The 15,189-nt window shown below is 34.1% G+C and overlaps 2 protein-coding genes across 2 annotated transcripts; one reads left to right on the top strand and one right to left on the bottom strand.

The window, feature by feature from the left end:
• Positions 1–52: 52 nt before the first annotated feature.
• Positions 53–4,554, bottom strand: tfam (transcription factor A, mitochondrial). Its single transcript, XM_079851708.1, has 7 exons — positions 4,314–4,554; positions 3,887–4,014; positions 3,730–3,800; positions 2,182–2,331; positions 1,979–2,074; positions 1,184–1,240; positions 53–381 (listed from the first exon to the last, which is right to left on the bottom strand). Exons 1-7 carry the CDS (start codon positions 4,394–4,396, stop codon positions 139–141), a joined length of 828 nt encoding a protein of 275 aa, XP_079707834.1. The 5' UTR covers positions 4,397–4,554; the 3' UTR covers positions 53–138.
• A 721-nt stretch (positions 4,555–5,275) lies between these two features.
• Positions 5,276–14,817, top strand: ube2d1b (ubiquitin-conjugating enzyme E2D 1b). The gene is made up of 7 exons (XM_079851709.1): positions 5,276–5,470; positions 9,064–9,127; positions 9,220–9,251; positions 10,892–10,969; positions 11,050–11,155; positions 11,261–11,354; positions 14,306–14,817. Exons 1-7 carry the CDS (start codon positions 5,447–5,449, stop codon positions 14,349–14,351), a joined length of 444 nt encoding a protein of 147 aa, XP_079707835.1. The 5' UTR covers positions 5,276–5,446; the 3' UTR covers positions 14,352–14,817.
• Positions 14,818–15,189: the final 372 nt, after the last annotated feature.

Below are 15,189 nucleotides of genomic sequence, written 5' to 3'. Positions count from 1 at the left end.
CACAGCTCTTCACAGCCTTTGCGCTTTTAACACTATATAAATGCAGCTCTAATAACGGAAAGCTCAGGCTTTTTATTGAGGACGGAACTGGCCTTTGTACAACACACTCTGTCTACCAGAGTCATAGGCTACATAGTCTCACTTCTTAGTACTCTTTACAGTCTTTTTCACAGCTGCTTCAGCCTTCTTTTTTGGCGCTTTTGCCTTTATCACTGTTACTTTGGATTTCTTCTTTTTGTCTGCGTTGGCTTTTGATTTGATGGATCTCCTCTCTTTTCTCCGAACAAGGTCTTCCCTTCCAATCTCAATCATGTGCTCCTCCCACGATTTTATTTCGTTCTTGTAACGGACTTTGTCATCCTCTGCCAGCTGTGTGTACATCTAAAAAATGAAGCAGTTAAGTCAGATAAAGACAACCATAGGCCACGTTCACACAGCAGCAGGATACGGTTGTCAGTCCTGTATTTGAGTCCTTAATACATTTACGTTGTGAACGGAACAGATGTCTCATGGATTCGTGGTTCGATTGGACTCTTGTATCAAAAGTGATACGATTTTTCAGTTTTATGGACATTGCAATCTTTGACATCACTTTGGTCACTGTCGCTATGGTTACTGGTTGCTTGACTCCCTTTGCACATTTATACAGACAGTATTCAAGATGTTGCTGTGTGAACAGGACATTTCGAGACACCAGTATCGAAACTTGCCGGCCCAGAGACGTTGGTAAAGACATCGTTAAAATAGTCAAAGTGACTACAGTGGCTCAACCATAAGTTTATCAAGCGACAAGAATACTTTTTGTGCGCAAAAAACGAACAAAAATAACAACTTTATTCAACTATTCATTTTCTTCTGTGTGGGCCTGAGTGAATTCACATAGTGTAACAGCGCAGCGCTTCTGTGTTGTACGTCACCACGTAGGCTCACTATTGGCCCACGCAGGTCATGTGTGTGATGCGTGAGCCTACGTGGTGACGTACAACCCAGAAGCGCTGCGCTGTTACACTACGTGAATGAGCAGTGCTATTTATATAATGCTGCTTATGTAGTGTTTCAAATCAGACACTTTTATGAGTTGCCTTAAATGGCAGCAGCCTATGCAGACTCACTAGATTATGGAACAGAGCTGTATTGGGTGTCACTTTTGAAATAAAATATGCTCAATTTAGGTAAAACTCACTTGTTTCTGTGTGATGTTGAATCGCATCCAATCGTCTCTCAGCGACTTCAGCTTCGTCTGGAAGGAAAAGTGACATTCAACACAACTGTTGCAACCAATAAATAAAATAATGTATGAAATACTTCAATGGTATATTATGGAAATATGTTTTAGGTTTTAATGGTCTGTAATATCAAGTTTGTTATAAACCTCAAATATATCAATAAGCTAAATGCAAACAGCTAAGCTTGGTGCTAAGATTCAATATCCGGTCTCCAAAAATAAATGAATAAAATGATTTATACAAAATATACTACAGTTTGAAAATTCAGAGAGTAAGATTTTTTTTTTTTAAATAAATTTACACTTCAGCAAGGACAAATTAAACTAATCAAAAGTAAAGACATTTATGTTGTTACAAAATATTTCAATAAATAGAATAAATGTCATTCTTTTGATAACGCGTTCTATTAATAAAGTGTCCTGAAAAAAGTTTCCAAAAAAATATTACTGTTTTCAACATTTTAAATAATCAGAAATGTTTCTTGAGCAGCAAGGATCATGTGACACTGAAGACTGGAGTAATGATGCTGAAAATTTAGTTTTGCATCACAAGAATACATTACATTTTAAAATATATTCAAATAGAAAACAGTTATTTAAAATTGTAATAATATTTCACAATAGAACTGTTTTTACTGTATATTTGATCAAATAATGCAGCCTTGGTGAGTATAAAATGAAAATATTTAAAAATCCTACAGACCCCAATGGTAATGTATGTTCAATTTTAGATTAACTAAAGTTCATCCTCACCTGCATAGTAGTTCCTTTTGCTTCCTCGAAGTGCTCCGCCATGAAGATGTTGAAGGCGCTCCTGGGGCGTTTGGGCTTCCCAAGACTATTCAGCTCCTACAGTTAAAAGTTATACAAAACAAACCAAGGATGAATATAGTATAAAGGGGAATAAAATAATCTTTAGTCATTGTAAAGATTCTGTGACGGAGGTCAACACTCGCCTTCTTTTTCCTAATTGCTTTTCTTTTGGCCACTCTTTGTCGTTTTTCCTCTGCAATAGCAGCAGTCTGTGCAGGAGTGAGTTGAGCTTTGTATGTCTTCAAAGCAAGCTTATACTGCTCCCTGGATGCCAAAGATGAATCCTGAAATGGCTGTACATGTGACAGTTCAAATTAGTGGCTGACTGAGGAATTTTACAACACCATTAACTAAAAAAATAAATAAAACATAACATTAAGTTTATTAACATTAATAAAACATTAAGATCCACAATTAAAGGCAAAAATGACAAAAAGGCCCAGATATTTAAAATAAGCCTATAGTGAATTCCTATGTTGTTTTTTTCTCTACACTTATTATGAAACATTTCATTATATTCTGTTCAAGACCTATCTAGTTATGGATTTAGTGTTAATTATTCAGATTTATGATTTATTTCATAATTGATTTATTCCGATATTGATCCCAAGATTGATCTTTTAATCTATTATATTTCTGTTGATGCATGAACAAAACCACTAAACATTCAAGATGCAATTTTTCAAAATATATGCTCAATAATAAATATATGAATATTACATATTAATAATATTTTTACTTATCCTGTTAGCTGGCTTATTTAATGTATGTTGAATAGATTTGCCAATTTTTTTTATGACAGCCACCGTTTAAATTTTTATAAAAATTGGAGTGGAAACATGGTTAGGCCTATATTTTTAAAAATTATATATAAAACTGCCTTATGTGAAATTTAAATGTTTGTATACAATTCAGTTTTTATTTGAGTATCGTTTAATATAAGTAAATATCAATTGAATTTAATCATTTTAACTTTGAATAGTAATGTACTAGCTGACAGGGTTCCCTATCATAAATTCTGTGTCAATACCCAGCCCTGGTTATATATATATATAATTTAATATATATTTAATATATATATAACTGGTTTTATATATATTATATATATAATTTAATATATATATATATATATATATATATAATTTATTCATACTACTTAAAATACTGTAAATATGTTCATAATCTGTAACATGTGCTAGACTCCCACTGTCTAGTGTAATATTCTCTAACTCAGGTGATATTTATATTTATATTATTCATACTACTCAAAATACTGTAAATATGTTCATAATCTGTAAATGTTTATTTGGACTAAACCCAACTGTGACCCTACTTTTTTTACTATTTTTATTTATTTTGTATATATTTTATTCTTAGAATTTGTATTACTATGTTTCTTGTTGTATTTGTATTTGTATATGTGCACTGGAAGCTTCAGTACCAAGAAAAATTCCTTGTGGGTGCAAGCACACTTGGCAATAAAGCTCTTTCTGATTCTGATTCTATATATTCTATATATATATATATATATATTTTTTTTTTTTTTTTTACAAATATGTATGTGATATGTGTGATTTTTGGCAACAACTATTTATGGTAATGGATTTGCACACATATAAGCTGATGTTTTACACAATATTCATACAAAAAAACGCAATAAATAAATAAACACATATGAAGCAGGAATGTACCTGCTTCTGTTCTGGAGTCAGCATTCTCCACTTCTCTGCTAACTTTCGGATAATATCCACATTTTTCAGTCCTAAGCAAAATAGATTGTTCTTTATCCTTAAAAAATAAACTAAAAACAGAAATGCAAGGTAGCATTGCGACTCGAGTGGACATTACCTGGGTTCTGTCTGCTGAAGCTGGGCTGCATCTCCTTCACATATGTCATGTATCCTGTCAGGGGTCTTTTGGGTGGACCTCCAGTTGTGGTGCTAAAACTCCTTATCACTGGAGCAACACATGAACACCTACAATTGCAAAGCAATAGTATTATACTAAACTGTCATGGAATAGAAAATTAGTGGAGTTTTATGTAAAAAAAATAAAAAATAAACGCTCCTTACGAAAAAGTTAAATACTGTCACTACATCCTGCATTAACTAATCATATATGCGTATGTAAAATTGTGAGAAAATGAATTTATTGCTGTCTATAAATGTCTGAATGTTTCTGACGTACATATTGCCAAAATAAAATCCATTAGATATGATACATTAACTAATGAGCAGGACATGCATGAATAACCTTAAACTTGCAGCATGCTCACCTTACAACAGATGCACTCGAGAACAGACTCAAAGACTTGACCAAAACATTAGCACCGATTGACATCAAGCTGAACGGAGCCATCGTGCACGTGCTGTGATCTTCACAATAATATCAATCAGATATTTAATATGCAGGGTGAGAACAATATACACAAAAGCTGACTAAAAAAAAATGCTGTTATGGTTCCTCCTCCTCCGGTTAAGGCGCCATTTCCATCTGCAGTTTGACCGAAGTGCATTATGGGACAATTATTCACCTAAAAGTTTATAACACTACTTTCACAAAATGAGCATTTTGGGAAAATAGCAAAAGCGACGTATTTCGCAACGTTAAAATAACGTGACATGAAATGGAACCGTTTGTAATTTTTTTATTATTTAAAAATCTCAAAAAAAAAGTTTGCATAAATTGTTTATGTTTGCATCATATTTGAAAATACATTGAAATAAACATTCCTACGAGCCTTTTACCTTCTACATATTTAGAATTATTAAAAAGTGTCCTTGGGTACAACAGGGTTTTCACCAATGAGACTATAGTGTTCCCAAAAGCATCGAGCCCAGGCCAGTGGAATGCAATGGGTTATTTATTTCAAATATTATCACCCATCCATTCCCCAAACCACTATTGGGTCGTAGGATGTTGGAGCCCAGAAAGCTTATAATGTCAATGCTAATTTTGGTTTTGCAATGTTTAATTTCTCGACACTAAGAAATTTCGTAGTCTTTTATGTTACTTTTTTTGTTTTCATTATTATTATTACTATCCCTTTACTTTTTCTATTCATTATATTATTTGTTTGCTATATATCTCTAATTTACGTACTTTATACATTTAGGCTACATTGTGAAAGCTAACACTCGTGCAAATGTTGCTGACTTTTTTTAGCGCTTCTCCTTGAGCTTCTGTGGAGATGAAAAAAAATAAATACATAAGGACTTTTATTTTGTTTGTTTCAGCTCCGCACCGGAAGTGTGAGCTTGCTGGGCTACAGCTGTCTCTCTTTCTCGCCGCTCTCATTCGTTTTTTTTTACTCAGGGAAACACAGTATTGCTGAGCTGTTTCGTAGCAATAATATCGGACAGATAATATAATCTCGTAAATCTGGGGCGGTACACACAGTAAAGCAGCATGGCATTAAAGAGAATACAGAAGGTAAGACATTTGTGTGTGTAAATGACAAACATTAGCCAAGTTTTTGTTAACCTGCTTGCGTTGTTAATGTCAAATATCGGGGTTAAAATGAACATTTACATAACGAATACTATTTTATTTGTTATTGTTCGGCGTTGGTAGTCCGTATCAAGTCAAATAGTTTCGGAATAATGCGTATATCTTATACGTCGACGTTATAAATGTAATGTAGCATATAACGGCTAACTAGCAGTGTTTCTTCGCTCAAATCATGACGTTTTACGCTGTTTGTTGAATGTATACTGGTAGTAATGTACATAAATATGTGCTTTTCTTAATTGTCGGTAATATTGGTAAAACCAGAACTTAAAGTGACGCGTCAAGGTTGTCAGTGAACCATCGTATTGTGTTTGAGTGCGAGCAACGATATACATGTAAAATCAAACAATCGCGTAAATGAGTCATTTACATCAAGCCGTGTAGTTTATTAACCCCCATACCGAGAAAACCTACTGAAGAGATACATCTATTCAATAATAAACATGTTTTGTGTTCTTTTCTTCCGTGTTCGAGAAGGCCCAGGGCTGAACAAAGACAGCAAACCTGTTTCAGCCTCGGTAGCTGCCACACTAAACGAGGCCAATTTTGTGTGGATTCATCCACTTTCACAAGCCACTTTTGTGTGCTTTGTTAAACCTCACAGCTGATGGGACATTTCGAGTGACTTTGGCTACAATTGATATGGTGTAGTTTATCTGAGTATGGTCGGTAGGCGCTATTGTGTTTTGTGTTTGACACAAAGCAACACAACCTGATTCTCTGAAGTTCCACCGTGACGCTATCACTTTGTCATTTTGACAGTTTCTGTTTCGCAACACTGTGATGTGTATCGCACTTAGACAGTGTTGTTGAAAACCCTACCAAGTCCCAAAGTCCTTGCCAGAAGGCACATCTATCCACGTCTATTAAAATCGGTTCATGTTAAGGCCGGGTCAACATTATTTATATTGAGTTATGTTAGAATTTAAAATGTATTATTATTACTACATATTTTTTATATTGAAACTTGAATCTGTAAAGCCTGACATTAAATAATAGTCTCCTGAAAAATCTAATCCTTTTCTAAAGTAGAAAAATCTACTTTTTTATTGAAGCCTTTAGGCAAAATATTACAAAAATTAGGTTACACTTTATTTTAAGGTGTCCATGTTACAGTGTAATTATAAGTACTGAGTAATATTAATTAAATGGTTAGTTCACCTAAAAATGAAAATCATCTCATAATTGAAACCTCAAGCCATCCTATGTGTATATGACTTTCTTCTTTCAGCCAAACACAATTGGAGTTATTTTAAAAAATATCATGGCTCTTTCAAGCTTTATTATGGGAGTGAAAAATAACTTAGATTTTGAAGGCCAAAAATGTGCATCCACCCATAATAAAAGTAAAGGTTAATAAAGGCCTTCTGAAGCAAAGCCATGTGTTTTTGTAAGAAAAAATCTTCATATTTATAAACTATAGGCTAATCACTGGCTTCCGGTAACTGCGGTACAAGTCTAGTTTCTTTGTTTAGTTACATCGTATGAGGCTAGTTCTTGCCGAAGAGTGACCTCTGACCCAATGCATGAACGCGGAAGTGTGGAGGATAGAGCAAACAAAACACCTGTCACGAATTAGAAGTTTTACATGATCATTGTACATGATAGAGCTTAAGTTTGTTGTCCAGCCCTATTTATTTGAAACACAAGAGGTCTAAACTTACACTACTCCTACGTCATGTGTCAGGTCAGAGGTCACTCTTCCGCTGGAACTCGACTCGCGTATGGCCATTACCGGAAGCCAGTGATTATAGGATATAAAGTTATAAATAGGGATATTGTTCTTACAAAAATGCATCGCTTCGCTTCAGAAGGCCTTTATTAACCCCCTGGAGCCATATGAATTACTTTCATGGTGGATGAATGCACTGTTTTGGGCTTATAAAAACAAGCTAATATTCACTCCCATTATAAAGCTTGGAAGAGCCAGAATATCTTTTTTAATATGACTCTGATTGTGTTTGGCTGAAGAAGAAAGTCATCACACACGGCTTGAGGTGAGTAAATTATGGGATAATTTTCATTTTTGGGTGAACTATCCATTTAAATTCATGTATTTACTATAGGGTTAGGGTTTGTTTCAGGCTTAGTTGCATGTAATAATGCATAATGTATAGTACAGTAATGACATATAACGTGTAACAAAGACACTAAAATAAAGTGTTACCAAAATAGTTTGCATATGTTTTTTATGTTTGTATCATATTTGATGCATTAGGCTTTTTGGCCTATAAAAATATGATCTAGTAAGAATATGGAGCTCACAATATTTTATCCAGATGCCCAAACTGAGCAAAAATTTTTGTTTTGGTGCAATCGCTGTTATTTTTATGTACAAAAATGAAGATGAAATTATTTATAATGTAAATCAATGAGATCTTTTTAACAGTATAACAGAATACTTGCATAAAATGCATATACATTTCAGTTGTCAAATCTCATAATAATAGTAAGATGATATAAAGTTTTATTTTTATTTTCAAAGCTCTGTTTATTTTTGTTTTTTTTGGAGGCAAAACGTAAAATTGATTGAGAGATGTTAATCAATAACCTGATGTATCATATTTGATGCATATGATTTTTCAAGTAAATCTACATTACTTTAGTAGAGTAAATGTTCATCTTGAAATAACAATATAAAAGTAATTCTAATGTTAACTTTATGATAATAATAAGATTAATAAGCAGAAAGACGTGTATAACGACCTGATGAATCATACTGTTTACTTGCGAACGAAAGTAGGAACCGTCAATCAGAAGGCATAAGGCATTTCATAGATTGTGTACAACAGGTTTTTCAGCAAATTTATTCAGCAATTTAGACGCTTATTATTTATGTATCAATTACATATGGTTAATAAACTAGGCTAAATTATATAAAGCCCTGTGATCATTTTTTCAAACCCAATTTGGATGCCAGTATCTGAAGCCTCACTTAAAAATGGATGAATGTCATCCTAGTTTTTATTTTAAAGGTTGCACATTTCTCAAGCATAATATTTAAAAATTAGCTAACATTTTTATTTCTATAGTCCAGACATTCTACTAACTATAAGGAACTTTGCACCTACGTCAACTACCAGTCATGAGTGTATTAGTAGACTGTCTGGTTTATATCAAAACACTTTATTTTGATGTTCACACAACAGACATTCTACTGACTGACAACTTACTTTACTAACCCTAACCCAACAGTCTACTAATACTCTAATGACTGTGGTAGCTGACATGTAGTTGCAAAGTTACTTATATTTAGTAAAATGTCTAAAGTGGGCTATCTAAATAAAGTGTAACCAAAATTGTTTGTTAGTATTTTAGTAATAAAACGTATGCTGTTCAAAATGAAAGTGCCATTTTGTGGTTGTCAAAAGTTAGTAGAACTTGGTTAATGTGATGAATTACACATGTGGTGAAACACACATAGGCTATTCTGATAGGACAACTGTGTGAACTGACTTCATACATTCAGGGTTTCCACTAATAATGTAATTTTAAATTTTTTTCTTCTATTTCAGGAGCTTCAAGACTTGCAGAGGGACCCTCCTGCTCAGTGCTCTGCTGGACCGGTTGGTGATGACTGTAAGTTCACTGTTAGTCTATTAAATTAGGTTACTTTACATAACATCTGACACAGTGGACAAATTTCAATAATCCTCTTTTTGTATTTGTAGTGTTTCACTGGCAGGCAACAATAATGGGACCTGTAAGTACTCCATCATTAGCCTTGAGCAGTGTGCTTTGCTCAGTAATACTTGCTAAATGTGATAATGTGGTGTTTTAAAGTGAATTTTACGAATAACTTGGAAAATACAATTAACTAACTGAGGAGAGATTCCCTTGTATGATTGTAAAGTGCTTTGGGTGTACAGTAGTACATATGAAAGCGCTATATAAATGTCAACTACAGTGGCTGGCAAATTCCCAATTTTACTCCAAAAACCGGTTGGATTTTATTTTGGTCGCTCTCTATTCCGAACCTGCACACAAATTGCATCGCAATCATTTCCCAAAATGTCATTTATGTGGAAATATTACGAGGTCTGTAAACAGGACGTTAACAAAGGCAAGAGAAGGGACACGCCAAAGACAGACCAAAGGAGAGAACACAGATGCGCCATTATAGCAAATACTGTACCAGGCACTGCAAGCTCACTGTTCGAAACATAGGACGAAAAATATAAATATTGAATTGGGCGTGGGGGTTTATATGAATGTATCTGAAGGGAACTGACTGTCTTCAGAAAAGTTTGGATGCCATTTTCTTTTTCTCTTACCTCCATATAAAGTAGTTTAGAAGTGCAACGCTGCTTTGTGTACAGCGGTATCCAAAGAAACCACTGCTGTTCCATAAGCGCCACCTACTGTCAGAGAGTGAATTTGCATTTTCATTCAGTCCCGTCTGCTGTTTTTGTTTTGTGCAGGTGTCTTATGCAACATTATTTCCCAAATGTAATGTCAGACCATTCTGTTTTTGCTTTAAATCTTGAAATGATACAATCTAATTCAAATAAAAAACAGCTCATGATACATGTGTGTAGCATCTTTGGATCGTGATTAAAATGCGGTGGTTGCCTCTAATTTCAAATGGCTAACAGATAGTTTTGTCATTTTGTCAAAGGCCAGTTTGCCTGTTATAGAGCAAATAAACAAAACATAAATTTGCTTAAACAAAGAAGAAAAAAAAGAAAGAAAAAAATCGGCAACCAGCATCGGAATTGGCCAATTTGCTTGTAAAATAAATAAATAATCGGAATCGGTGCATCACTTTTAAACAAACTACAATTAAACAAACATGCACAGTAGACAAAAAATGTTAAATATTTGCATTATAAACCATTTCTTTTTAAGATTACGATAATAAATCTTAACCGTGTTGCAACCATTGCAAATCCATTTGTTCTTCGTGTCAGAAGTAGCGTGATCACTTGAAGTACATCAGAAATAGAAAGGGGCATCAGTTTACTGTCGTGTAGACAGCGTCACTGAATATAATCAGTAGACAGCATGGGTTGACTGATTATAATATAGACCGCATCACTAATTTGAATGGGTTCACACTTAAAGTATGTCAGAAATAGAACAGGGCATCAGTTTACCGTCAATAATTTGTTGTCACATCGCTGATTATAATGTAGACAGCATCACTGATTATAATGGGTTCTATTGTCTTGTCGCGTCCGGTGTAGACACGGTGTTATCCTACAAATAAGGTGGTTGCTCAAAGCATCTCAGAGCACCTATTAGTATGCATATTTGTCACTAAGCAACAGCATTTTTGTTGTCTTTTTTTCATGCACCTACACAGTTTGTCTTGATTCTTGTATCTTTTCCTTCAATTTGTAGAGTGATAGCCCATACCAAGGAGGGGTCTTCTTTCTCACAATTCACTTTCCAACAGACTATCCCTTCAAGCCACCAAAGGTAGTGATGTTACACCCCACCTTCATTTAATTGTCGTGTTGTTTCAAAATGGCATTTTGACACCCATCTCAATTTAACAGGTAGCATTTACAACGAAAATCTACCATCCCAACATTAACAGTAATGGAAGTATTTGCCTGGACATCCTGAGGTCGCAGTGGTCTCCAGCACTAACAGTTTCAAAAGGTACTCGTGTGTCCCCCGATTGTTTTGTTGCTTATTAGTTGAAATACAGAATTCGTAATTGCCATAACTTCACGGTTTTGATAATTGTTTTCAACTCTCTTTCAGTTCTTTTGTCCATATGTTCTTTGCTTTGTGATCCAAATCCTGATGACCCCTTAGTCCCAGACATAGCACACATCTACAAATCAGACAAAGAAAAGTAAGTATATAGTTCTTCTATAATTCTGTCTTCTTGTATTCCCCTCATGTTTTTCTAAACCCATATGACTTTCTTCTTTGGAACACAGACAATTTGAATTCTGCACTGGTTTCTCTTTCGCATGCAAGAACAAACAAGCATTAAAGGGACTCAAAAGAACCATAAAAGTATTGTCAAGTGCAGTTGACTTGAGTGCTATATTTCAGGTCTTCTGAAGTCATAAAATAGCTTGTGTTTTAAAGACTGTTATTCACTGATAATATTCTCCTCCAGTGCGTTCAGATCAATGGGCGCTTCTCATTTCTTAAATTGTGCATCCTCATTTTCTTTCCTCGTGTCCAAGCTCTTCCCAACTATGATGTGAGGAAAGGAGGCCAGGATGGAAAATGAGGATGGAGGAAAATTGCCCTAGTGTTGTTGTTGAGAAATTCATAATTATTAATGAAGCAATATGCCCTGTTGAAATACGCTTAAAATATTTAGCCCTAAATTTAAAATTTCCATCCATTTGGATTATAAAGTTTTAACATAAACTAATAAACTTAATATTTGTCAGTCATACATAAATGAAACGGGTACAATTTCTGCACTCAAAAAATCATGGCATAGGCCTAATTTATTAAAGGTACAGTATGCGATTTTTGAGAAACGCAGTTGAAAGTGGATCAGTCCGAGCACCACAACACACCTGTAGCCAATCAGCAGTAGAAGGCATATACACTCATGATGGGGGAGGAGAGAGAGTGAGCAAGAGGGAGATTTGAAGAAAGACTGACGGCTGAGAGACATTATAAAAGAGAAAAGGTCAGAGGAATATTATTGGAAAAATAAGGGTCATGATCAGGCAAGAGCTTTAGGAAAAGCTTTCCAGTGCTGGAGAGAGCTGAGCGGGAAGGCCTAAAAACGGACGCCAGGTTGTGTTGTTTCTGCTCCATACGTGAGTTACATTGGTTTTGCCGTTTCACAATACCACCATATGCTGTTGTTGTAATGTTAGCTGTAGTTACAGGACAGTTTTGAATGTCATTGTTTGTCTGGAGCTGCTGCCAACTAACAACCAACTCTTCCTTGTTGCTCTTCCTTGTTCTTTCGTCATCTTCACTTTATTTTTCACAAAGCATTATTTTGCTTCACTTCAGTGTTGGGGAGTAACTAGTTACATGTAACGGAGTTAAGTAAATTAATTACAAATAAAATGTAACTGTAATCCAACACATTTTCTGAGAAAAACTGTGTAGTTAAATTAGTTACTTATGAAAATGTTAACATTTACACAGAGGGTTACATCTGAATATTTTTCTGTAAAAAGCTACAATATGTTGAATAATATTAATTTGTTGCTTTGCCTATTTTTGATATGCACAATGCCTCCAGCCATTTAAAGGCCGTTCAGTAAAGCGATGGTATTCTGATCCTTTTGAATGGCTCTCTTGTTTGAATTTGCAGTGCACCACGTCCGCCAATTAAATCAATCCACATTGCCGCTGAAAGCTAGGCTATAACCTGTCTGAGAGTTGCCACCATTGGCGAATTATAAAAATGCGTTCCATGTGCTGGAATTATATTTAAAAAATTCATTCAGAAATCTGTATTTAACCTCAGAACAATCTCAAAGTAAAAAGAGGTGCTAAAGTCTGATTTTGTGGTGGCTGTGCATTAAAATTAAATTATTATGATCTTAGTTCAAGTGATGAAGGGTTTTGGAAGTCTGATAGTAATCAGTACTACTGTAAGGTTAACCCTGCCTGGTTTAAATGTTTGAAATTGATTAACAGTTGAAAACATTAGTAATCAAATGTAATGTTATATTAATAAAGTAATTATTTACACTACTTATTACATATTAAATAGGGTAATTTATATTCTGTAACCTATTACATTTCCAAAGTAACTTTCCCAACACTGCACTTCAGCTATGATATAGAGACATCCACTCTTGCATTCACGGAGCAATGAAGGAAGGGGTTTGTGTTGTGATTTATTTCAAAAATCAAGTGTTTCTCATAAATTGCTTACTGCACCTTTAACTATTTGCATCTATTTGGTTTTATATTAATCATATTTTCAACGTTTCGATAAGTTGATTAGATTTAACATAAATCTGTTCATTGTGAAAACTTTCATTTATTCATTTAAAAAGTATGAACAAGGTTAAAATACGTCTAGATGTGGAACAAACAATAATCAGACAAAATGTATGTGACTGAAACAAAATGGGAGTCATTGATAATAAATAAACCTGGTTATTGTGTATTTAAAACGCATTCCGTTTTTTAGTACTATTACAGAAAACGTACCTATGAATTTGTTTCATTTATTGTATGACAGATAAACATGCATCACATTGAGTAATAGTGTTATATGTTATAAGTTGAGTGTGAAATGAATGGTTTGTTTAAACTGCAAAGGTAAATATGAATTAAAAAGTGACCTTTATGTAGACAGTTTTTGATAAGAAACACTTCCTCATGGTGCAGTTAGAGAATTGAGATGTCCTTGAAGATGGCTGACGTCGATCAATTTCCAGGTTACCAGAGTAACCAGAGTTTTGTGAACTAGATATTTTGATTCATTGAAAAGATACAATGCAATGAATGATCCTTTTACACCTTGGATGTCACTCGGATGTATATCAAGGTACTGAACAACAGTCACTTGTTTAATTCAATTTTATTTTGTTCCTACATAAAGCTTTCATGTGACTTCAGAAGAGATTAATTTAGTTCATTGACAGCTACAGTACTTTCACTTTCATTACATAGACAAGTGTCGCCAAGTTATTATTCTTCAGCAATTCACCTTTTGTGTTCCATAGAAGAAACATCAAACTGGTTTGGAACATCATGAGGGCGAATAATTTAGACCATACTTGTTGTTGCATTAGGTTATGATGTCAGATTAGACAAACTAGACTGATTATGAACTTGTTTTTCTTTCTTTTTTTGAACCAGGTACAACAGACTAGCGAGAGAATGGACCCAGAAGTATGCAATGTGAAGACTTAATGGACATTTTTTTTAAGTCACAAATCACTGTAAATTCTAGCATCTAAAAGTAAGATTAGGTTATATTATTAAACAAATTGTACTGTTAACATTTACCATCTGAAATGACCAATAATAATAGCTTAACTAGTATTTTGAAGGGGACTGTGCATTGCACAAAGACATTAAGCTTTTTATTGGTTTTGTGCATTTTGGTCATCCCCGCAGTGGTGTTGGGCACTTTGTTTTCTTGTTTCATAAATCCTATTTAAGATTGGCATGATATTATACAACTGCAGTTACCCTACAAGAGGGCAATTAAGAAATTGAAAACCATTTTATTGTATCTCTCATTCAGTTTTGATTCAGTTCATTCAGATTACATTTTCTTTTAGATATTTTTATTGTATAGTTAAGAGCAACTATACTGGATCTATTTTTTCTTTTTTATTTTGCATTAAAATTTGTTTAAAAGCGTGCATCTGTGTTTCTGGTATGTTAATTTGTGTTTGCACTCATTTGTACACAGTCTTTTATTTGCTGAAATACTATTTGAACTGGCCTCGAGTACAAGTTACCAATCAGTTCCACAAGCAGCCTCTCTTTCCTCTAAATCCAATGCAGGAATATTCACTCTCTGATTTCAAAATCAATCTGCCATATATTGCATATCCATCCGAAAGACAATTTTGCTTTATTCTTCCTTCTTAATCAAAACTTAATATGTTGCTTTCTAAAATATTTAATGTATCTATTAAACCCCCTAAGCCATACAAAATAATGTAATTAGAGGCTAATTTATATATCCCCATAGGTATTCACGTACTATTTAGCTATAAATTTAGTTGGTG

Source organism: Squalius cephalus (assembly GCF_949319135.1).
Source record: "Squalius cephalus genome assembly, chromosome: 19".
NCBI classification, from domain to species: Eukaryota; Metazoa; Chordata; class Actinopteri; order Cypriniformes; family Leuciscidae; genus Squalius; species Squalius cephalus.
The sequence above is the reverse complement of the archived record's forward strand: the minus strand, read 5'-3'. Positions and strand labels throughout refer to the sequence as shown.

Bases quoted from the DNA above. Each gene is read 5' to 3' on its own strand.
- tfam (XM_079851708.1), bottom strand. From the start codon at position 4,396: ATGGCTCCGTTCAGCTTGATGTCAATCGGTGCTAATGTTTTGGTCAAG. The intron at 2,075-2,181 runs GCGAGTGTTGAC...TTTTAACTGTAG, and splicing joins AAGCAATTAGGAAAAAGAAG to GAGCTGAATAGTCTTGGGAA. The intron at 382-1,183 runs GTGAGTTTTACC...TTCATTTTTTAG, and splicing joins TCAACATCACACAGAAACAA to ATGTACACACAGCTGGCAGA.
- ube2d1b (XM_079851709.1), top strand. From the start codon at position 5,447: ATGGCATTAAAGAGAATACAGAAG. The intron at 11,156-11,260 runs GTACTCGTGTGT...ACTCTCTTTCAG, and splicing joins AGCACTAACAGTTTCAAAAG to TTCTTTTGTCCATATGTTCT. The intron at 11,355-14,305 runs GTAAGTATATAG...TTTTTGAACCAG, and splicing joins TACAAATCAGACAAAGAAAA to GTACAACAGACTAGCGAGAG.